This window comes from Symphodus melops, assembly GCF_947650265.1.
Source record: "Symphodus melops genome assembly, chromosome: 7".
Classification (NCBI taxonomy): domain Eukaryota; kingdom Metazoa; phylum Chordata; class Actinopteri; order Labriformes; family Labridae; genus Symphodus; species Symphodus melops.
In genome coordinates, this window is record NC_136697.1 from 8495546 (window position 1) to 8520525 (window position 24980).

Consider the following 24980-nt stretch of genomic DNA (forward strand, 5'->3'; position numbering starts at 1 on the left):
GGATCAGAGAGCTGGAGAGGCAGATCCTGAGAGGAGACCGGTACAAGTGTCTCATCTGCATGGTGAGTCCGACGTTTCATCGCGTCATCATCAGGTCCTCGTTGGCGAGTGTCGCGCGCCTTCTCAGAGGCGACAACAGTCCCAACGATTTGACTGTTGGTCGGATCGCTCACTCGAGGTTCTCGAGTGCTAGAGTTAGCCGTAGAAGGTCATTACCCAGCGCAGGGTGTCTGCCACTTAAATCACAGCAGGCTAACACAACGCCACATGCTAAAGGCTGCTGCCCAGTCTGCCTTCTCCTGCCCTCAGCTCCTCCACACTTTGATGAGTAAACACAACGTCAACAACAAAAGCACGAGGAGTTCCTGTCAGCATCCTTCTTTAGGTGACTTTTTTTACAAAACAAGGAGTGAAAAAGATTGATTCATTATAAACACAGCAGCAGATCACGGCCGGTGTTAGCATCACTCGTCAGAGTTGAGCGTAAGACTCGGACGTTCGGACTTTGGAGAAAGAGTCAGGGGAGGTGTTTAGGAAACTTCTGAAACATGATGCACTGCTCTTTGTCCACACCACCCGCATGTTTCTGATTGCTGTAAAGAAAAGAGAACCGATGCGTTGCTGAATAAATAGAGTAAAGCACTCGTTCTCACTTTGCACAGCGGTTGTATTGAAGAGATGCTGAGGTGAATCGTGTGGTGTGCATGTGGGACCTGTGTGTACTCCATCCACATCTTCTTGGCTTTGTCAGCATGAGGCTGCTGTTGTTTCTGTAGCTTGTGCTCCTGCATGCCCCCCCCCCCCCCCAACACCGTACACTGATTTTGGAAGCAGGAATCTGTTAGAATCAGGCGGCTGATGTGTCAGTGGATAGAATGGTGCAGCAGTCAGTGTCGTATGATGAAGTGTGAAGACGGTTCTGAGCATGTGCAGGTGATTGATTTGACCCTCCTGATCAATAATCTGAACCATTCAGCCCCCCCCCCCCACACACACACCCACCCATCACTGTTGTGTTCCCCACTTTGTGTCAAGTGCCCATCTGCCAGTCGTCCTTCAAGCCTGTGAACAGTGCAGCGTTTGGCATCCTCCGTTTGTGTGTGTGCGTGCGTGCGTGCGTGCGTGCGTGCGTGCGTGCGTGCGTGCGTGTGTGTGTGTGTGTGTGTGTGTGTGTGTGTAAAGCGGGTAATTACCGACGCCTGCACTTCCTAAAGGTCGCCGGGTGCTCGAGGTGACACGGAGGGCAAGGCACAGCGATCGATCACTCACTGCCCCTCGGACACACGGCTCCTCTCCGCTCATCCGTCACTGTCCCTCATCACACACACGCACACACACACACACACTCTCACACACACACACACACACAGCTCACTGCTAATCTGTCTCTGTCTGTCGTCACTGATCTAAACGTGGTCAGGTTTCTTGAAGTAAATTTCAGAGACGCTGTAGCTCTCCTCCACGTACGGCACAGAAACATCAGAAGCGAACTGCGTGGATCCTAACCTGTGCAGGTGTTACAGAGCTGCAGATCTCCTGCACAGCCCAGTGGATTCAACTTTTGTTCCCCGTCCTTCATGCTGTTGAAGGGAGCTCTGCGTGTTGTGTCTGATCAGTGGATTTCTACCCCCACCTGCTGGTCATTGTGGGTTGTGTTCAGATGTGAAGTGTTCATCAGGATGATCATTTCGTAGAAGGATGAGTGTAGTGTGCAGAGAACACAAAGCACATATTTATGATGTCATACTTAAACATCTGTAAAACCTGCTGCAGCGTGAAGAATCCCTCCACATAATCCATGTCTGCTTCTCTTGTGTTCGTCACTATTTCATATCATTAGCTCATAGCTCGTGACGGGAGCTTTAATGGTACCTTCAGAAGTGAGAGAAGTTGCATCAGCGTGGTGTTTCAGATGACGTGTGATGGTCGTCCATGTCCGTGTGTGAACGGACACGGAGCGCATGTTTCCTCCGGCTGGCCTCGCTTCACGCTTTCTCACCCGTGCACCTGTGGCTCTGTGCGTTCTGTCGAGCGAGCTCGATGAGTTCAAAAGCCCGCCTCTTTGATTAGCTGCCACCTTTCGCCCCTCCCTCTCCTCACCCCCTCCCTCCCCCCCTCCCTCCCGCAGAGGAAGCCTGCTATCCAGTCAGGTGCGGAGATCAAGAGCCTAGGGGTGTGGCCAGGGCCCCGGCCACTGGCCAACGAGGTCGGAGAGAGGCAGCCTAAGTCCCTCCCCCTCGGCCTGTACTGCCTGTACAGGGGCCTTGTGATTGGTGGCTACGGCAGCGGCATAAAGAGGCTCCTCCCACAGCCCCTACGGAGGGTAAGGCACTCCCTCCCTCCTCCGCTCCTCTACCTCACCTCGTCTCCTCATCCTCCCTCATCCCTCCTTTCTTTTCGAGGAAAAGAAGAAGAAAAAGCGCCCATCAGCGTGGGTTCATTCATGGCTCCCCCCCCCCTCTCCGCCTGCCTCCCCCCGTCTCTGCTCGTTGCCTGCCCGTTATACTGTGTCTGTGTGTGCGTGTGTGCAGGTTGCCGGTTCAGTTGCCCTCCCCATGCTGCCTTGCTCGGGTGTTTTGTGGCTGTTGGCTGTGTCGTTCATGGTCAGTGGTTTGATGGTGTCGGTCAGGAAGTGTACAGTGTTGTTGTTGTTGATTTGCACGTGTGTGTGTGTGTGTGTGTGTGTGTGCGTGCGTGTGTGTGTCCTGTGAGTTTAATGAGTTTGTGTCTTTGTCTCTCTTTGTTGTTTTTAGGACTCGTACACGATGCCGCTCACCTCCATCCAGTGCTGGCACGTCCACTGTGAAGAATGCTGGCTCAGGACTCTGGTATGTACACACACACACACACGCACGCACACACCTCCCTCCGTCCTGCAGGCCTGTCGCTCGTGACATGCACTTATTGCAGCCTCATTTCATAGTCAGTGAGTTTCTCTCTTTAGCCGAGGCCCGTAGGGAGAAACTAAAATGGGAATATTCCTCAAACGACCTGTTCTCCTCTTCCACACACACACACACACACACACACACACACACACACACACACACACACACACACGCACACACTTAACCACAGACGAACAAAGCCAAGGCCATGCAAACACGTCCACTTCTCCGTAGGGAAAGTTTAGATTGAATGGTCCCCAAAAGGCTCGTTAAAAGAATTGGAATAAAGTGGTCAACTCCAGCCTAGGATGAGTTAGAGAGCGCCGCAGGTCTTCTCACACACACACACACACACACACACACACACACACACACACACACACACACACACACACACACACGTAGTGGTTTTGTTGGTTATTAGTTAGTCTAATATATTCAGCAGTGTGTAATTAGCTGGTGATAATGTGGTAAATGGAGCGCAGTGATTCTGCCGCAGGGAGGATAAACGCTCTCTTTGATGTCTTAACTTTCTCTCTTTTCTTCACCTCTCTCTCTCTCTCTCTCTCTCTCTCTCTCTCTCTCTCTCTCCTCCTTTCATTGCATTGGCCCTTTTTAAGGCCAAGTGATGGGACATGGCCAAACACCACCAATTGGAAAGCACATCTCATGTAGCCTATGAAGCAGACTGTGTGACTCTTAGCCACATGCTTTGCTCGAAAGCTAAACGCTAGCTGGACTAGCTCCATCAGTCTTTTCCTCTCTGCGTGCTAACGTCCACAAGTCTCGCTCTGGTCGAGTGGTTATATTCCAGTGTAACCAGCAGCTCCACTCCGTTCCACTGAGCTGCTTTACATCCTGGTAGTAGAGCCGTGAGAACAGAGTGTAGCGACGGCCCCGACTAGCGGCTACGCTACATGTCAAACACTACATTTAACCAGCAGTGTGGGCCTCCATGAAGAAAAAAAATAAAATAAAATCAATAAATGAATAAAATAACCAATCACAGTTTCTGGTGCCAACTAGTGAGACTTTAATGTAGTGAAGCCAGCGTGCACGTCCCTGATGTTAAGAGGACCAGAGGTTCATGACGCACCGTGAACACTTACAGCTCATTGAAATCCTTACAAGAACATGTTTGTATTAAGCAGCTCGTGTACGAGTGTGTCAAGTCTCTGTTCTCTTTTTAGATTCTTGAAAGTGTCTGGACCAATAGGAAACTCTAAAGTCTACAGAACACGCAGTGAAATGTTTCTGTGACATGTTCTGCACTTCTGCGCTCAAATGAAGTAATAATAAAAAATCAAATGCAGCGCAATGTAGGAGAAAACAAAAAGAATAAAATACAATAAAGGTTTGAGCAGAAGTTACAGTTATGGCTAAATTACATGTGCAACAGTTATGTGCACATTATAAACATACATACATATACATACATATTATAAAATATACTGTTAAAAACAAAAAAAAAACAATAGAAAAGAAAAAAAAGAAAAAAGTGATGTATTAAAAGCTCATTTAAAAAGGGGAGTTTCGAGCATGGTTTTAAATGTTGGGAGGTGTGTGTTGGTATGTTGTTGTTTGTGGCTCCAGGGTGAAGAAGCTGTCAGAGTTAAAGAACTCTTCCACAGTGAGACATGGCTGTGTTAGGAAGCGTCTCTTCCCGTCCTCTTTGGAGCCTCTTTAGCTGAGCCCTCTGCTCACCCGGTTTTAACCAGAATCCTGAGACGCCGTGAAGAAATGAACACGCAGATCACATTGACCCAACGAGCCTGACTGATGTGCTTTTCAGAGCAACTCGAGATTTAGACGGCACGTGTGAAGACCTCCGTCCTCAGTCACGTTTGATTGGACGTGAAGCTGATGCTAACGATGGCGCTGAACGTGTGTTTAGTGTAAGATCGATGCTGAGTCACCGAGGCTACAAACCAAACGGGCTCTGCATGTTTACGTCCTGCCGTTCAGACTTTTCTAATTCTTCCTCTGTGCACTTTTCAAGAGAGACTTTCAGGACACTGTTTCCAGCATCCACGTGCCTGACGACTGTGTGTGTGTGTGTGTGTGTGTGTGTGTGTGTGTTTGGGAAGCCGTGCATGCTGCCGTAGCCGCTCTAATGTACGGGGCATTAAACTGGTAGCCTGCAGACAGCTGTAAAACAGGCAGGGCCAGGCTGATCAAAGTAAATGCTTGTGAATCCAGTTAACGTCAGCCCGGCCCCTCGCCGCTTTAATGAGGCCGGCAGCTGGAGCGCAGCGTGACAGGCACACACCCGCACACACTTAGCGGCCACACCGAGCAGGAGCACACATCTCCAGCAAGGCTGCGCACAAACCAGAGGCAGGCTCCGTCACGCGGGGCCGTGAAGTGAAAGTCACAGATCGTGGAGCGTAACGACCTGACCTGAGGTGGACTTTGAAGTCTTATTTTAGATTCATTTCATCCTCCCTTTTTTTTTTTCCCACCTTCTTCACTTTCCCCTCGCTCTCTCTCCGTCTTCTTCTCCCCTCGATCCTCTTCAGACATAAAGAGGCTGTTTTGAGTCGTGCGGAGCCACAAATCCTCCTAACAGGAGTGTGTGACATCTGTCAGACTCAAGCACCAGCTCAGTCCTCTTCAGTGTGTGCGCGCTCACCTCAGCCTGTGAACCCTCTGCCAACACTTTATACAGTGGCTTACAGGGAGAGAAGCCTATAAATCTTTGGGGGTCAGAGGAAGCTGTTGGTTTACAGCTGGCAGACAGGATTTGGACGCTCCTGCAGGAATGGTATCTGTGCATTCTGTCGAAGCCGTGTGAGACGTCACACCGACGGGTGTTTCTCCGGAGGAGACGCACGTTTGTTATGCACACGCGTGACACGTGGGAAAGAGGGTCGGTGTCGCCGCCGCCGACGCGCGGCACAACGGGTCACAGGAGTGAAATCTGTCGAATCTCGTTTAAATCACCCCACGTGAAAACAACAACAAAAAGATGGGATCATAACAGAGTGTGAAGATGTGCTAAACAATCAAACAAAAACAAAGATGGTTCATTAAATGTCAGTGATGTTGGAAAAGAATCCTCCGTAATGAACCAGCATTGTGTTCGGAGTCATGTGGTCCCCCACCAGGGATTTACATCGTCCAACCTGATTCGTCGAATGTTTCTTTTGTTTTCTCATCGATGGACTTTCCTATTTGCAACATCACAGATTCACCACGTCATCAAAGTGTTAGACTGAAAGGGGGGGGGGGGGCTTTATTCAGAGACAGGACAGTGAGTAGAGTCTGGGGGGGGGGGGGGGTGACAGGTCTGAACCTGGCATGTGCCTTCACATGAGACGCCCTGACGACTAGCAGCGCCCCTTAATCCGTCCTTTTGATCACTCTCTAAGTCAGCGTTGAGGCGACATTAGAACCGTAACACACATGTTGAATATTTTTGATGGATTCAGTGAACACATCAGTCCACCGAGGAAAAACAAACAAACCCTCTGTCACTTATCAGGGAGCTTTGAAAAAAAAAAAAAGTCAATGACATTTCTCAGTTTAAACAGCCACACAACGCCACAACTGTTTAGGAGACGGAGTAGTGGAAGCTAAAGCGAGCCAGTTCTTCTTCTGATGGAGTTTAACCGTCCCGAGTAAAAAGAAGCCAGCTCGGCAGTTTCCTCTCCTCGTTAGCTCCAGATGTTCCTTCTCTCCTCCACAGTCTGTTTGTGTTCATTCAGACATCTGTAAGCGATACCCAAACGGCACAGACGGTGAAATCTGTCGGCAGGAATGTGCCAGCAACTCAAGGAAGGAACAAAGCTGAGCCGTGTAAGCAGTCGGAGAGGTGGAGGACAGCAGCGAGAGACCACCCAGCCCCGCTGTTGTTTCACTGTCAGACCTGTGCTGCATGTTATCACCTGCTGCTTTACTGGAGATGGCACACTATCAAAGTCCTGCACACACACACACACAGAAAGAGAGAGAGAGATGGTGCTCCGCTGCAAACAGGCTGCTTTGCATTCACACAGAGAGAGAGAGAGAGAGAGAGAGGAAGTAGTAGTAGTTGTTACAGGACCTGTTTTGGCTCGCCTGTCGAGCACGCTCAGGAGAAACACCGCGTAATACACACGCAGCGTCCGTACTGCACAGGAGTACGAGGTGTCAGCACGAGGAACTCTGTTCCACTCCACATGTTCTCTGGTCAGGAGAAAAAGTGTTGAGATGAATTAATCAAATCTTAATGCAATATTCAAAGTCTTAACTGATGTGATGTCATGTAAAACAGTGCTCACAGAAAGGAAGTAGCTTTACACGCATCACGTGACAAATCAGCTGACTGAAGAGGAAGAGAGGCCCGCACACTCAAACGCCACAGAAACATTTAATTGATCTCAGCGTTTGGTCCAGAGGTCTTCTTTGGGGGGGGGGGGGGGGGGGGGGGGGGGGTATACTGTAGTATATAGACACCTGCCATCATAGTGCCATCAGCCCACTGGTGTTGGAATCATAGCATAGCATCGTTGCAGAAATCATAGGCCCATGAAATGTTCTTCTTCATCGCTGCACTTTGGCCTGACGTTTGTAAAGAAACGGTTGGGATCGTTTCAGCTCTTTTAATTCAACGTGAACGCCTTCATACGTGAGCTCCATGGCGACTCTAACTGGTAACTCATTGTCAGAACAACAGCGCTAACCCCCCCGTCTCTCTCCTTCTCCATCGCAGGGAAACAAGAAGCTGTGCCCGCAGTGCAACACCATCACCTCACCTGGAGACCTGCGGCGTGTCTACTTGTAGAGAGCACACCCACCGTGCCCTCCCGACCCGCGCCGCCTCGTCCTGCCAGTCCATCCCCCCCCCCCCCCCCCCCCCGTTCTCATTTTGGAGTTCGCCGCCCTCCACGTCGATTGTCATGTTTTTCCCCCTCTCTCCCGACCCCGTGTCAGCAGCTCCAAAGCCTCCGAGAGCGCACAGAGACGAGACAGCCGTCTTTAAGACTCAGCAGACTCTTTTCAGGAGGTTCAAGCAGAGAGCGCCTGGCCGCCGACAAAAAAGAAAAAAAGAAAGAAGTGACTTGAAACCTCACAGATGGACAGGCTTTTTTTCCCCCCCCTGCCTTGCTGACATCACGTCCTGTACATGTAACATGGGATGTGCACTGACGGACCCGTGTTCAGTGGAGACCCCGACAGCCCGCTCCAAGCCCTGCAGAGAGGTTCATGCAGCCGGGGCTGGAAGGAACTTCTTAATACAGAATATAAAGACTACTTTTCCCCACTCTAGCTCTTCTTCGACATTTAATTGGTGCTGAAGCTTCTATGTTTTTTTGGTTTTGTTTTTTATCGGTTCCCTTCTTCCGAAGTGAAAACGTATCTTCACGGCCCTGTCGAAAGGATGAATAATAAAAAAAAAGGGTCTGCCCACTAAAACTGAGCTTTCAACCAAACTGAGAATAACCTCACAACCTTGAAAAGGAGTGCGACACTCCTCCTCTCCTCCCTTCGTTCCCTCTTTTTGTGGTGTAATAGTGAAGTAAACCAAAATTTTCCCTCCTTCAAGATGCAGTGCAAGCACATGTAATATAGTTCTATGTATGTTTACAATGTTGGGTGTAAATGACATAGAGTCCACACACACACACACACACACACATACACCTACACACACCTACACACCTCCAAACTGCAGACACACAGAAGTATATCAAAGTACCTGTTTTTGGTTGGAAGGGTTTGGGAATGATGTTTTGGGGAAAAAATGGCTGAAATAAAAAGAAGCCTTCTGTATTTTTAAAAAGAAGAAAAATGTTTGAAGGTCCATCGAAGTTTTATTTCACTGTACAGGAATAATAAAAAAAAAAAATCTAAATAATAAACTACTCAAGTCTAGATGGTCAAGATTTAGGTGGTGTAACTTTTCTGCAGAGTACCCTGGAAAAAAAACAAAAAACTTTTTTTCTTACTTTCAATGGTGAGTTTTTAATTCTGCAAACAAGCAGAATGATGCTCTTTAGTTACAACACTGTCCAACTGAGCCTTTTCTTTTGAACCTCCACCTTCCTGCTTCCACTCATCTGGAGTAACGTCATGCTCAGATTAAAGTCTAGAGAGGTTTTTCTTTTACCCTGACGCGTCTCAAAAGAAAGCTTAGTTTCCATTGGTCCATCATGTTGCTCTGCTGCAAAAACATCCCCAAAATAGCAACCGTGAAGGGCAGCTTCTTTTTTAGCTCAAACGAAAGTCGGAAGTCTCTTCAGAAAAACCAAGGATGGCCTGAAGCTGAACTGGAAACCACCAGAACCTGCAGCATCCCCCCCCGACACACACACACACTTCCCCTTTACGACAGCAGCAGCAGCAACACAGGTGGTGGTGTGCTTTGTGTTTGTAAAACTATGTATTCTGTGACGTCTGTATTGTTGTAAGAAATGCTGAAAAAAAAAAGAAAAAATAAAACTTCTCAAATACCACGAGGGCTTCTTTCACACACCCGGAGGGGGCAATGACGAAGAGAAACGTTGCTATGATTACAAAGACAAAGATTGTCCACAGGCAAAGAATAGTGAGTCCATGAATGAGATTTGGTGCCACACTTGAGAATTGGATCGGGCATCATTGCTTTTAATGCAAACATGTCACACTCATAATCAGCTTTTATTGAAGAGTTACAAATCAACCTCCAGCAAAGTCCTCATGCAGTCACTCATCTGTCAGTTACTAGACAAAATCAGGATGTTGTGATGCCTTGTGGCATTTTCATTAGTATTCCTTTTGGCTGATGTTGATTCAAAGCTTTCCCAAATAATTCCTATTCTGGCAAGTAGTGATATAGAGGATGCATTTGTAGTATAAAGAGAATGTTTTCTGCAGGAATGACGTTAAATCTGAATTCTTTCAGTGATACAGTTAAATCTAAATGGATAAATATAGAGAGATAAATACAATATTTCACTTTGAAATGTAGAGGAATACAAGTTTAGGGTATCATATTGTAGCCCTATAAACAGTACGATATATTGCCTTTAGTAGGTGGATGAATTTACCTTGTAACTAAATCTGAAGCTCATGCAACAGACAGCGTTGGTGCTAAAACCTGCTGCATCCTTTTGTAACAAGCTTCAGTCTTTTCCTTGATTGTATAACTCATTCAAACCTCATGCTGCTCATCTTCTCGCTGCTGCAGCTCCTGTTGGCTGAGATGAATTCTGCTTGGAGTAATGTTAGGCAACCAATCTTTTTTCCTTGGAGCCTTCGAGGGTCCACACCGAAAAAGGGAGACATCGCTGTTAAAAAATGAACACGTTTGAATAGTTTCTCATTAAAACCTCATTTTAAGGTGTGGCTATGACACGTGATATTTCTGAGTGAGGAGTAGCATATATTGTTCACAGTTTTAACTTGAGCCTTTAAATAAATTATCCACTAAGTGTTATCATTTAAGTAAGCATATGCAAATCTTATTTTGACTACCTCATAGCAGACAGACCCTCATGATTGTTGTCAGATGTTAAACTTTTATTGCATTCGAGGAAGCCGCAGCACACAGGGAGGCTGACTCTTTGCAGTCATTTTAAGGTGGCATGAAGCATGCTGGTTCTGCTGATCCCAAACCACAATGTCTCATTTACTCTCCTGCCCTGAAGAGTGTGGGTGAATTCCTCACAGACACCACTGGCCTGTATAGTTTGACTGTTAGGATAAAGCATTGTAGTCGATATGCTCAGATGATTTCACACCAAACCTTCTTGCAGCAAAAATGAAAGAAGACAGAGAAATGACTTTATTACACATATATATATATATATATTTTCTCAGCTATCTTTACATAAAGTGTGGGTTTAGGCCATAGTCTGGCGTTTTGGCGACATTAGCAAAACTCTACTTTAAAACTAACTTGAACTTTGAACAGGCAGAAACCTCAACAATAATCAGACTAATTCATGGATGGCTGTCTGCTTCGACTGATTAGGTGTTGGATTTCCTTCAACAGTGTGCAGGTAAGAAAGAAAATACTGCATAGACATTTCCCTTATTTTAGCTCCAGTCTACGTCAGATTAGATTGGCTTGGTTCAGGTCAAAGAAAACACTGCGCTCAATGTTACCTGCAGAAATTGGCACATAGACATTTAGCGTTAATCTTTTGGCAGGTTGCAGCTGCTACTTTTTATTCGTTTGAAACATTCAGAATCCACTATTGCATCAGGCTATCTGTGATGGATATGGGCCACTCCCTTTTGTGCAAAGGCAAATGTAGAAGACAGCATCGCCATCTACAGGACTGTAACACACAATCGCTGCTCTCCAACTCCACAGAGCACATTTCCTCAGTCAGCCGAGTGCCAGATGGTGTCAGCAAGCCTGGAGGAGAGGTGTGCATGTGTGTGCGCCTGCATCCTCTTGTTAAACAATGTTATAGGACTGAACCACGCCAAACATCAGAGCTCATTTAGCAGCAACATTAATTGGCAAGAATTAAAACAGTGTGCATTCTCTGACCACTTTGTGCTGCTCAGATCTGTGTCCAAGCCTTAAACAAAAGCAGTATGTAGCAGACCAAGGTGAGGCCTTAATAGGCACAGCCCTGCCCAGTATGTGCTGCTGTAAGTGTTGTCAGATGCTAATAAAGTTGTGCTGAATTAGAGGAAACCACAGCATGAGATAAACTTTGTAGAAGTTTCTTGAGTAGGCTAGGAGTCACTCAAGACCACTGACATTTCCAGTAAATGAATATTAAATAGTTACTTTGCAGTGTTGTCTGTCTGCCATGTGCCCAAATGCAAAAAACAACAACTTCTGAATATGCCTTGTTGGTGTTGTGTTAAACCTTTTGTTAGCTCAATCGTCATGTTATTGTCTGGTGGTGTGATTTGGGTGTTGCTTACGAGAAATGAGAGGGATATTTGAATTGTTTGGTGGCTCAGCTAGCAGCTATAGCTAAACATGGCATTGGCTAGCTGCTGCTGCTGGCTAGCATGTTGCTAAGTTAGTAATTCAAGATTCAAGATACTTTATTCATCCCCATGGGGCAATTCAAAGTCACAGAGAAGCACCAACCAGTCAAACAGAATAGCAACAACGCAGATAAGTTTCTTTCCTAACATCAGATGTAATGTAGAAGTGTGTGGGTTTTATTTACTCACTAAATTGATGCCGCTGGCAAGTAATAATGTGTTTGGTAGGTCAATCAGTTTGCAAGTTGGCTAAGCATGTTTTTAGTTGATTGGTGTTTGCTAGCATAGCAAAGTAGTCTGTAGTTTTCTGGTAAAAGAAGGATGTTGCTTGTTTCAGAGGGCTGTTGGTAAATGGTCTTTTTTTTTGTATTTTTTTTTTATTTAATCTGAGACTGCAATTCACAATAATTATTAAAAATATGCAATTAAAATTCATTTTTACATGTTTTTGGATGGATTCTTGTTACTCCAGCCATCCTCCTCTTCATGAGTTCACACCTTTTGGTCCACTGCTCATGTTCTCTAAAATAAGTTCACCTGTACATGCATTTAAGAATCCTTCCTCCAGCGCCCCCAGTTGGTGAAACCACACATTTAAGGTTGTCCCAAAGGAATGATTTTTCTCTTGTGGCATCATATATTTTGAAATGCACAGTTAACTCTTATAATTTCACTTAAAGGTATTTTAAAGTAAGTGATCAATACTGTTGGTTTGTTTGATTCAGGTGTTACATTTTGTGTAAACATTCAGTTTATTCCTCAACTATATTTTGTACCATCAGCAGCATTTAACATTCTGTAAAACTGAAGCAAAGTCATTTTCTTTTAACCAGGTTAGTACAGGCTTGTGTGAACATTTGTATGTGCATGCAGCTGATCCCATGTTAGATCCATTGACTTTTCGAGGTGTGTGCGTATGTGTGTGGAAGTGGAGTGGTATTAGCTTCTTACAAACACATCCACACACACACAGTCTGATCAATACTGTCCCCGTCCAGTCCTCCTTCCTGTAGCACTCACAGACACCTGTATATTTGTAATGCACATGCACCCTCTCATTAAGACACACTCACATTTTGCCACTAACGGCTTATGGATTTAATCATTGACTTACTTGGGGAAAAAGAAGACGGTGATATTAGCTAGCTCAACTTAGTTGTGTCGGTGTGTGTGTGTATCTTCACGTTGGGTGCCAGAGGTACCAGGAAATCTATTGAGAAGGCGCCTGCAGAAAGTGGCAGGAAATTGAACTAGTTAACAGAAGAACCCCCTGAAGACTGGTTCAATGCCATTACGGCGGTTTGAGAAATCAACCAGCTCCACCCAAAACCACCAACAGAGTTAAAGTCAGCTGCAAATATTACTTGACCCCAATCACATTCTCACAGTGGATTACAGTAGTATTAGATGTACTTAAAAAACATACTAAACGTTTACCATAGTTTGTTAACAAGAAAGGCCCCATTTCCAACATGGCGGCCGTCAGGTCCTTAAAATGACCATTACTGTTTTGATGCATGGCTGAAGTGTTCTTCCACTTGAGCTGGCACAAAAGCAACATGACGGAGACTTGTTGGTGATCAGTCTTGTGTGATTTAAAATAAACTGAGGCTGATATTTGAGTGACACCAATGGATTTTTGCTTGGAGAGTTTAACAGTTCGGGGTCATGTTTTTGAGCTTCAAGTTTTCAGATTTGTGTGAGTAGTTTGAATTAAACCGTGTCCCTGCAGTGAGTCCAAGTCACCACAGGGGGGCAGTGTTTGATAGCTAACACACTCCCTGCTTGTCTTGTAAAACTGTGGCGGTCTAATGTGACCTGCAGATTTTTTGAATTTGCCTTAGTTTAATGTTTTACAGGAAACCAAACGAATTGCATTACAAAACAATCAGTCATACGCCTGTTTTCTAGTTCTTGCTGTTCATCTAAAGGTATAGTTAAAGGGTGAAATATTGACTCAAAGGAAAGACGAAGGTAGAAGACAAACTGAAGAATGGAACAAAGAAAACATGAAGGATACTAACATCTATAAATATATACGTTTCATTCAAGAAGAACTACAGTTTTAAATGTGTGTGAATGACCGAGTGAGCAGAGGGAAAAGATGAGAGGCGATCATCTCTGTTTCATCTGCTCCTTCACTCCCCTCACCACTTCTCCTTTCATCTCAGCAAGCCCCCCAGGGGAGAACACTGGCCCTCTGTGTGTGTGTGTGTGTGTGTGTGTGTGTGTGTGTGTGTTGAAGAAGAAGAGGGGGGTCTTGGGGTCTGGCCACGGGATCAGGATCCCAATATCTTGAAAGAGGGAGATGACAACACGAGATAATGGTGAAAAGGAGCGACAGGGGTGTGTGGGACATCCGTGTGTGTGTGTGTGTGTGTGTGTGTGTGTGTCTGCATGTCTGTGGGGGTTATTCCCTGCCCCAAAACCCCCACAAATCTGTGATATTCTACCTGCTCTCCTTCACTTGCAGAATATATGATGTTCTCTTTGCTCGGTGCAAACCTGAACTCGGGCCTTAATAACTTGCTGAAGCAACCGTCGGCGATGTACAAAAGGTGATAAAGTTTTCAATAAAAATGACCTAAAGATCAAAAACAGACAGATTGGATTTGGATAATTTCGCATAACGAGAACATTTAAAGGAAAATGCTTTCGGTCTTTGGATCTGCTGTGTGTTTCAGAATATATTATAGAGCTTTTTTGTCCAAATTGGAAAAACTGAAAAAATGCGGAATAGGGTGAAGATTTAAAGTTAACTCCTGAGCTGACGGCTTCCAGCTGCAGGGGTACGAGCATCCCGATGCATCGAAACGCTGAGGGTTAACAAAGACTGACCATGACAACAGCTCAGCTGTTTTCGCACATTCACAAACGTCCTGAGATGTTTCTGGAAAAAAAAAAAAAAAGTGTCGCTTTGTCTACCATCTTTGATTTTTGCCTTGTCTTTGTTATGTCTTGCCTCCAGAGGACTGACCCTGTCTAACAGGGACAACTTCACACGGTGTGGATATATGAACAAGCAAATCAGGAAGATTTCAGGAGCAGGCTGTCCAGATAGTTTCTGTTTGTTGGCGTGTATATGTAAAGATAGCTATGGTTTGTGCAGGTCTACAGTTATTGTTAAAAGCAAGGTTGACAGTTTTCCAAAACTAGATTTTGAAAGTAGCATTCCCTCAGTACTCCGTCTGCACCCACCCTCCCCTTTTGTGCATCTCAGCTCATGTTCTGATTTCATTTGTGTTTTGAACGAAGTTCCTGTCGTCACACTAACGTTTGGATAACATCTGTCGTGCACACAATTCCACAAAATTACCAAAAACGCTGTAGTACACATACCAGGCCAGTAGTTGGCGGTGTGACTTTACCATAAAACAACATGCTAATGTGCACATACTCTTCTTTCTACAGTGCAGTTGTTAAGTGTTAACATGTAAAAAATGGGATAATGGTTCTTTAATACACTGCAACAGGGACAAATAAGACCAGAGGCCTTTAGCAGGATGTGTGCTGTGCGAGGGAACTTCAGGGTGAACCCTGGGTCCAAAGGTTCCTTCAACAGAGACTGAGAATGCACCTGAGCGTTTGAGATGGGTTTTTAAGACATTAAATTATGAATAGCTTCCTATGGTTTTGAATGATAACATCCTAATGTCTGGTGTCTTCATGCCGCTCTGTTTGTGATTGTCAGAGCTCACATTCAACTCAGAGAAGGAACAGGAATTATTAAAGTCAAATCGAAGGTGAATCTAAGAATGGAAAAAATATATATAATTTGCCGTAGTTTGCACATTAATTAACGCTTTTTCTTCTTTTCTGCCAGTTTTCCTTCCTGCATTTGTGTAACTTTGGTCTTTGTGAGCCTATTTGTCTTCAACTTCTTCTCATTGTTAATTTACTTTGTTCAGTGTTTGATAGATGTGACGATCTGACGGGAGACGCAGTGATGATCGTGATAGGTTATATGAATCTAACTCCGCCCTCTTGGAAACTCGAGGGTTACTGATAGGGTTGATAACCAGCTTTGTGCGACTGTTAAGCATGATCTCTCATGTCAGGGTGAGTGAAGCCAGATAACCAAAAAGTATTTTTGACTCGCTGGGCTCTTTTAGTTTCCCTCAGAGGAGCTCTAAAACGATGACCTGAGGCTAAAAGCTTACACACACTGTGAGTGAAGCATGAAGAATACATTCTCACCGACTTTTAGAAGAAATTTAAAAATTCCATAACATATTTAGCAATCTGTATATAGAGTACACTAACATTTTATTTGACTACAGAAGTGTTGAATAAACACACGCTGCAGTTGGGAACAAGGAGTTATTTCACAAATGTCACAAAAATAACACCAGAGCACAAAACCTACAGCAGACGTGCTCCTCAAACAAACGTACAGCAGTTAAAACAGAACACTGCAACAGACCATGCTCACACGCACAGGTGTCAAAACGACGAGCCATGACACTTATTGTTGCCATCTTTGAAATGATAACTTTATTCACAGTTTAAACACACACGATTAATGTGGCGTATGCAAAGCAAAACTCACATCCTGCTTCTGATTAAAACGAAACAAGCCTGCCGTGACCTGTTTTCACCTGCTGATCCTGAACCAGCATCCGAATGTTAATCCTTTCTGTGTGTTTTTAAAAAAACTCACACTGTTGACATGTGAGGTGGGGCAACAGACAAGAGCATGTCAAATTATTAGACTACATTAGATGGACTCTATTGTTCTCCTCAGTGGGATTTAGAAGAGCAAAACACAATCCAATAAATCCTGACATGTTGGAGTGCAGACTTAACCAAAGCTCTATTTTGGACTGTGTGAGTTACTGTAGCTAATTTTACAAGTTGTCATATAGTTTTTTTAGTCCTTCTTTAATGATCATTTCCATTCTTAATAGAGCTCTGTCAAATCACCTCTAACCCAGGGGTTCCCAAACTTTACAGCCTACGACCTCCAAAACAACAGCGCGAGAGACTGGGGACTCTCATTGCACCCTGGAGGTGATTTAAAACATGAACCATTACCACAGCTGGGCACACTCTTACTCCTATCCAACAGCTGGCATTAGAAGAACAAAAAAAGAACACAGCTGCCTAAACACTGAAACATCGGTAGTTTAAGAAACACTAAAAGCAGAACACTTTTTTTTTTATTTTTTTGGAAGGAATCTTGTGAACCAGAGGGTCTCAAACCCCACTTTGGGAATCACTGCTATCACCACTATAAAGACAGCAATTTACAAAACATCTGGATCCACTTAACTCATAAACAAAGGAAGTGGAAGTGAATAGACTAGCCTAAAGGTAAGAAATGTGATGATTGTGTGGAGTTGGCAGCGATAGCACCAGTCTGTGGTCCTCCTTGCACCTTAACATCCACATGCCTGAGCTAACTGTGATTACATATTGCTCTGGTTGGTATGCCAGTTTACATCACATACAGTTATATCTCAATTTTCTCGATAGAAATACTGTTCACCACGCTCGTTTGCATCCGGGTTGAAGAGCGTCGAGAGCGAGCCCATTCGTTTGAGCGACAGCCTCTGTGGTTACAGCCCCAGCTATTGGCAGGTGTCGAGGGCCAACAAAATAAAACGAATTGTAAAGGTTTAATGGTTAAATTGCCTCAACATGTACTGATCCTCAGATAGAGCAGAATAAACTCTACTTTTGTTTAATGGGTAAATATTTGATACGACCTGGAGTAACACCTGAAATCATTGGCAAAAAAAACGTATTTCTAACAAGAATGCCAGGACGTTAGAACACGTTTTTTTTTTCTCCAAGAGTAATGTAAAAATATTCAAACGTTTAAAGATTATATAGTAACACCTTAAAATGAAAACTGACAAACATAATAGATTGAAAAAGTCACCTTTATACCGCCACGTTTTATACAGGGATCTGTCATAATTTACGATGTAAACCATGGTGGTTTTTAAGTTGACTGAAAGCTTAAAACTTTAGGTAACAACAGGTCTGTGTGCAGGAACAAGTAATCTTTCCAAAGCCTGACTGTAAGGTAATGATAGGGTTTGTTTGCACGGTGCTCTCCGTAATCCCCGCAGAGCTCAAATAAAGATCAACAAAGGCGATAGACAACACACAGGCACACTGGCGCGCGCACACACACACACACACACACACACACACACACACACACTTCCCTCAGAGATGGAGGGTGTCCTAGTTATAGCTCTTTTTAAATATTTGTCACAAGTGTTGTCTGAGGAGAATGGAGCTGTAAACTTTATTATATGACAGTACAATCAAGAGTAAAAAGAGTTCAGGCATACACAAAAAGAGATCTGTTTCTAGAAAGATCCAAGTTTATCGATCAGCTGCATATTTATAATGTCAAAAGAATGAACACAGAGCTGTGTATTTTGTAATACAGGTAATGTATTGGTTTTATTGAAAGTGCTTTTTAGTAACATCACTATATTAACCACTCCATTTGTACACATTCACACACTGCTGAGGCAGCAGCAGAAGCTATTTGGGATTAAGTGTCTTGTCAAAGGACACTTTGACATGTGACTGTGGGATTGAACCCTGGACCTACTTGATGAAAGACGACCACAGAGTAACAGTCAATGGATTTTTTTTCCACAAATGGGTGGTGCATTTGTATGTACATATGTTGACATTGTGCTGCTGGCTGTTAATTAAAGTGTCAGTGTGATATTTGGCCCATGTGGATTTGATGTTAAACAGACTTGTTTTATTTCTAACAGAAAGGGAAAAAAAAAAAAAAAAAACATTTATGCATATTGTCACCTTCTTAAAATAATCACCTGAGCAATTTTTTTTAAAAGTTTTTCAGGAAACACAAAAAACTGAGCCAGATGTTGACTATACAATATTTTTTAATCAACAAGGTAATGACTATCGACATACTAATAACAATGTCTGTCAATTATGTAACATGGGAAAAAGAAAAGACTTGTAGGCAATTTTTTTAATGTGACTTAGGTAATTTAACAGCTTAAATTCTTTGAACAAAAGCATAACAAACACACTAACTTAATGTAATGCTGGGGAGCCATGAGCATCTTCTTACTTTTCCTTACAGCTAAACTGTTCTCTTGAGGGGGTCACAAATGGGTGATCATTCCAAAAAAAACATTCAATACATTGTGCAGACACGGCACAACAGGCATACGATGTTACCAGTCAAATGGTGTTATGATTATTAATATTATGTTCAAGGGACATTCTGATAAAAACATAAACAAACATTGTAATTGGTTATACAAATTACAAAGATTGTAATACGGTATTCAAATCTCTTAATTATGTTTTACTGTGGAAAAAATGAGACAAAAACTGATTTTTTTTTGGTTCAAAATAGCTAAGCAAAATTGTTTAGTCCATGATCATCATTTAGCTATAGCTTTAGGTATAGCTTCATTTAGCTAGCTATTTTGTTGACGAAAAAGACTAAATAACTATGCCATATTTATAGCCTAGCCTATATTATGGTTAAACCTCAGATGTCACATTGTCTTTTGACTTAGGCGAAATAAAACAGCCTCACACTCGTGACAGAGGCCATTATATTAAAGGTGTATATCACATGATCTGTTTAACTGAGGTTATAGGCAATTTTACCAGAGGTGGCGAGCATCATAAGGAGTTGATTTAGGCAAAAAAAAAAATCATTTTCTCAAAAAAGGACTTAGGCAATTATTTTAAGAAGGTGACAATATCATCCGCTCCATCCCTCTTTCAGTTACTGTTGTCAGGCAGTTGCTACATAGTCCCTCCAGAAAAACATCTACAGAATATCCTTCATTCCCTCTGTAATAACCAACCCGGAACAAAATAAAACAGACACTTAGCACACTTCAGCTGTTATTTTTAACATTCCTCTTAATGTAATGTTTGAGCCTTGTCAAAGGACAATTTCTCTCTCTGTTGGGACAGACAAAAAATATCTATCTATGTGTCTGTCTGTCTGTCTGTCTGTCTGTCTGTCTTGGTAATCAAAACTTCCCCGAAAAAATATTGAGAAATGATTTTTGGTCCATATTTTCCTGCCCTAACACTGGACACTCACAGCGACATCAATGTGTAAGAGATGCTTAACTGTTACACTTTGTTAGGAGTCTATGTTTGCAATAATATAAATGATCCTATTCGATATTACATTTCTTTCGTTCTTTAAATCAGACATACACAGCACAGATGCACCTGAGTATAAAAGTTATTAAAATATTTGGTGTGTATTTCACAGGTATGATGAATAGATCTTGGATTGTTGAGCTCCAATCTTGTCTTTTAATAGACATTTCAAAAATCAATACTCTGGAGGCACCAGAGTCCGTGTGGTTGGTTTTGCATGCCTGGTGTTCAGAGGCTGTCGCCCTCAAAGCGGGCGGCCCAGGTTCAAATTCAACTTCTGGCTCTTTTTCATCCCCCGTTTTCTGTTGCCCAAATTTCCAACTCTATCCACTGTCCTGTTTCTCCAAATAAATCATATTTTGGTTTGGTTTTCTCCTGTGTCACTGTAGTTCCAGACTCTACCAGACCTCTGAAAGATCAGAATATCCGCTGTTGTTCAGTTGGTGTGTTAACACTCAAATCCTCTTGTGATGGTGGAGCGTTTACACAGTCTCCTGTGGAGCCCCTTCCTAACTGACTGAGGACCATCCTTTAGTAATCAGCTGATAACACTTTTTTTCTGACAGTTTATAATCCCTGTCACAATCCCATGATTAACATGACAGTTTGTTAAAGGGGAAGAGTCCAGTGTGGCTGTTGTTGTTAAGATTTTTCAAGCAAATGAGTTAACTTCATGTTCATACTCAAGCAAACAGTGAGACAATGCTTGGTTAGTGGAGGCTTTGCTTAAACAAGGATTATGGTCATGTACTCATGCATGCAGGCAGGCCTGCTGACAGACAAGAGCCCATTGATGGTGTAAAGGACTTTATACTCCTCACTTTTTGTGGTCTATTCCATACCACTTCACGAGTCTTAAACCTCTGTACATTTACAGTTTCAAACTTGATCAATAACGGGTACAGTAAAACTGCCTTGGAACCAATCAGAGCAAACCACTTGGCGCTGCTAGGCTAGCTATCCTGTTTAAGGCCAGTTCATTTACTTCACTTCACTGAAACCCTGAAGTGGTTTGTTACATCTGCCCCATGTACTTTAACATCACATTTCTATTACTTACGGACAACTTATCATTTGATACTTCTGCTTCTGTTGAAAGAAATGACTTGTTTTTTAGAACTACTGACCGCTGGTCCTGAAAGAAAGCTGTGGAAACATCCCGTCTCTACATCAGGAAGGAAGGCCAATAATGTTTGAAAGTAAGTATTATATATCATTTTCCTTGCAGCCTGAGTCTACGCTCATTGATATAAAAGAAATATATATATATATATAAAAAAAAATTAAAATCAGTACAAAAATGAAAACATGAGAACCCTCATAAAATAAAATAAAAACTGATCTTCTTTAATGTGTTAGGATTGGTCACAGTCTGCAGGATTGTGTGTTTTCTTTAACAATCATACATTATATTGTTGGATGGTTTGATGTCCCATTTTGTACACGAGGTGTGCAAACCAACAAAAAGACAGTTCAGATAATCATTGAGTAGAAAACAAAAACTCAATGATTAAAGTATTCGCAGAATAGTTGGAGGTGTGTGTGTGTGTGTGTGTGTGTGTGTGTGTGAGGAGGGGCTGTTCCCAGAGGTGGGGGGTTGAGTTGAGAGATGAATGAGAAGGTCAGAGGAGAGCCGTCTGTCTCTGTGTGTTGTGTAGCTGAATAGATGAGAGCCGGTGTGGCCTCAGGCTCTACCTGACAGGCTGGCTCGCTGCCGACCTGCTCATCATTCTTTAGCTGACTGTACTCACCTGTTCAAATACATCCCTGAACACAGTGTGGGGGGGGGGGGGGGGGGCAGATCACCCCGTATTGTTTAGATCAAACTCTTACCACACTCTGGATCTCGTCTCTTAAACTCTGAATATCTCAGCATTTCCATTGACCAATATATTCTCCCATCCTGGTTTACTTCTCGCTCTCACTCCCCTCCTCTCCGGTCCACCTTCCCTCACTTGTCTCCCTCCACAGTTTTTTGCCTTTGCATATAGGAGGATTTTGATGTTGTCCCAGACAATGGACAATTTGGGTGATTTCCTGTGCGCCAGTGTCAGATGATTTTGTCCTGAGGCCGTAATGTTCCTGAGCCTTTTGTCTGGCTGGCCTCAGCCATGGAAGTCTGACTTCCCTCTTTCTCTTCTTCCCTTTTCATGTGGCCTGTGTGAATGAGTCGAGTCGGTGGCTATTGTGGTGTGATTTAGTGATTTATCCATTGGATCCAATGACACAGGGTTTGACGTGCAGTGTTAACTGTGTATTTGATACTAGCAGCCAGCTCTTTCACAGGGATAGTCTCTCCACGTAGGAAAGACCTGCACATTGTGGGAAACAATAGCTTTTGTTGCGTTGGATAATGGAGGTTTTAGAAAAGGTATTCATGTTCCTGTGGTGATTAGATGGTTTTACTGTTTGTGTTAAAAATGCTTATAATCCTCTCTTTGATTTCAGTGACGTCCTCGCTGTCAGTTTCTTTTTCCTCTCTAAAGTTCAGGTAAAATGAGTTTGTGCATTCCAGTCAGTCAGAGTCGAGCATGTTGTTCACACTAAGTATTTTCCCTTTTGTGCCAGCGTTTGAGAAGGATGCTCGAGTGCGACTCACATGTCAAAGGACTAAGTCGAACTGACTGGCGCAGACAACAACAGGAAGTGTTTGAACAAGTTCATGACACGCCAAGAGATGAACTGAATTGACATGAATGGTTGACAAGATTTTAATCATGAAATGTCAGCAACAACGCAGGGATTCCTTCTGCCCAAGCATGTTCCTTACCTGAGGGCATCACTGATGCATTCGTCTATTACGAATGTAGGAGCTATAGGCTTGGAATTTCTACTCATCCTTGTACTTTCTTATCAAACGGTTTGAAGTGGAATGCTTTTATGCAAAATAACCAACATAATTTTTCGAAGGAGTAAGTGTGTATTGTGGTGTCTCTGTAGCTTAAATAAAGGAATTGAATAAGAAACTAAAAGCTTGAATTCAAAATCTGACTTGATATTTAAACAGTATTCTACAAGAAGGAATAAATCAAATGTACTTGCAAAAAAACAACTGCTGTTTTGAATGTTAATAATGATTAGGATCTACCAATAGCGTTTGATTTATATAAATGTAAACATGTGAGAGGCATCAATACAGTAAAAGCATGCTTCAAATCACCACCTCAAACTCTGTAGCACTTTGAGATTGAAAAATGTTAAGTGCTTTACAAATAACATTTATTATTGTTGTTATGGAAAATTTTACTCCATGTGTACTACGAAGGTCTCATAGAATCTGTCATATGAAATGTATCTGAAATGTCTTAGAATACTACATGCACAGCATATTGGGTGTTTTGTTTCCCATCAGTTTGTTCCCCTTATTCTGTTTCTCACACTCTGTACATGTGGGAAGAGTCACCCAGGCTCTTTCTCACTGGACTCTATCTCCTTCTCAGCCTTGGGAGATGGTAAATAGTCATGTAGTCTCTTTTCTCACACTAGGGGATAGATTGTGCCCTGCCAGGTGGGCAGTGGCTCTATGTGGCGTGATGGGGAGTGATCTGTGTAATGTGATGGAAATGTATAAGTTTTCATGTTTGCCTTTTCTCGGGGCCTCTTTCTCTCCTCACCGTGTGAGAGAGGGGTCTTCGAACGCTTATCTTGCCTTCGAATAAATGTTCGTTGAGACCAGATCGATCATGGGGTTCCTTTTTAAATAGATCTTCTCACTCTTTATTTTCACTCTTTGGTAATGGGAAAAGTTCCACAACAATTTGGCGTTGTCGGCAGGATCCAGCGAGCTGCTACACGAGGGGAACGGGAGAACGGTGCTTGGCCAGCCTGAGGAAAAAAACTCAGTCCACCTGTTTGAACAGGGGAGCCGGAATCTCGTTTCCTGCGTCTACGGCCGCCTGGATCCAACGGACTTGATCCGAGAGAATACTGGGTGAGATACTATTCCAATCATAATTATGGACTCTCTGGGAAAGGGAAGACGGGTGTTTTTATGATTTCAAGCACTATAAAGAGAGAAAATCAGGGACTTTCCAAGGAAAAATCAGTGCTCTTATGATTTCAAGCACAATAAAATTTGAAATACCGGAGATTTTCCAGGGGGAAAATTGAGTGTTTTTATGATTTCATGCACTATAAAGAATAGAAATCCGGGATTTTTTCTTGGAGACTCAGTGTTCTTATGATTTCGAGCACTAAAAAATAGAAAAGGAATCAGACTTCCCAGTGGGAAATTCAAGGTGCTCTTAGTATTTCAAACTTTATGAAGCTAGGAGCTCTGGATTTTCTCCGGGGGACTCAGTGCTCTTATGATTCGAGCACTATAAAAGTGAAGAATCAGGGGACTTTCCAGGGATGTTCAAAGGGTGAGAATATTCTCGTGGCAAGCCAGTGCCCTTAGCATTTCGGCACTATAAAGTTAGGAAAGCCAGCAAGAGACGTCTTGACTGTAACATGGGGTCCGGATCCACTAAGTGTCAAGTACCTTTCCCCAACAGTCCATTGTGTAATATTATGATATGAAAGAAAAAAGAAAAAGAGAAAACAGGAAAAAAGGGAAAAAACAAACAAACAAAAAAAACAACAAATACGGTGAAAAATGTTTCGAATGTCTGAATGAGTGGATGATTGAATATGGATTTCCAGAATGAGTTTCGTTGAACTTAAATCAGTTATAATAATAATAATAATAATAATAATATAAATAAAGACAGTATAAATAAAAGAAAAAGGTAAAGGTGAAAGTCAAGGATTTGGAAAGATATGGGAGTCATAGCAAATGCATGACAATGTGGAAGATTGCAGTGAGACTCTCGCTGAAAAAAAAAGAGAGAGGAAAAAAGGTCATGTAAAAGATGGCAGAGGGACGAGTTTAAGGTGGAGATGTAACTGGAAGAAAAAAACCAGTTCAGCCCACCTCCATATAGGTCTAGTGATACCTCACGCCTGTCTCCTTATATGCCCCATTGCAGGCACCATTGCAGGCCCTCAGGGTGACGGACTTGGACCTGGACTCCTACCCTCCCATGCCGCCGTCCT

At 43.2% G+C, this 24980-nt stretch overlaps 2 protein-coding genes across 2 annotated transcripts in view; both read left to right on the forward strand.

The window, feature by feature from the left end:
- Positions 1-7786, forward strand: part of rnf220a (ring finger protein 220a) — a 159826-nt gene extending 152040 nt beyond the window's left edge. Inside the window, exons 14-16 of the mRNA XM_079348860.1 lie at positions 8-62; positions 2754-2828; positions 7582-7786. Coding sequence (XP_079204986.1) covers positions 8-62; positions 2754-2828; positions 7582-7653 — 202 coding nt within the window. The 3' untranslated portion in view covers positions 7654-7786. The remainder of the gene's footprint in view (positions 1-7; positions 63-2753; positions 2829-7581) is intronic.
- A 3334-nt stretch (positions 7787-11120) lies between these two features.
- klf17 (Kruppel like factor 17) overlaps positions 11121-24980 on the forward strand; it is an 86405-nt gene continuing 72545 nt past the window's right edge. The window contains exons 1-2 of the mRNA XM_079349449.1: positions 11121-11225; positions 21061-21142. The gene's annotated coding sequence lies outside the window, so the exon portion shown is untranslated. The remainder of the gene's footprint in view (positions 11226-21060; positions 21143-24980) is intronic.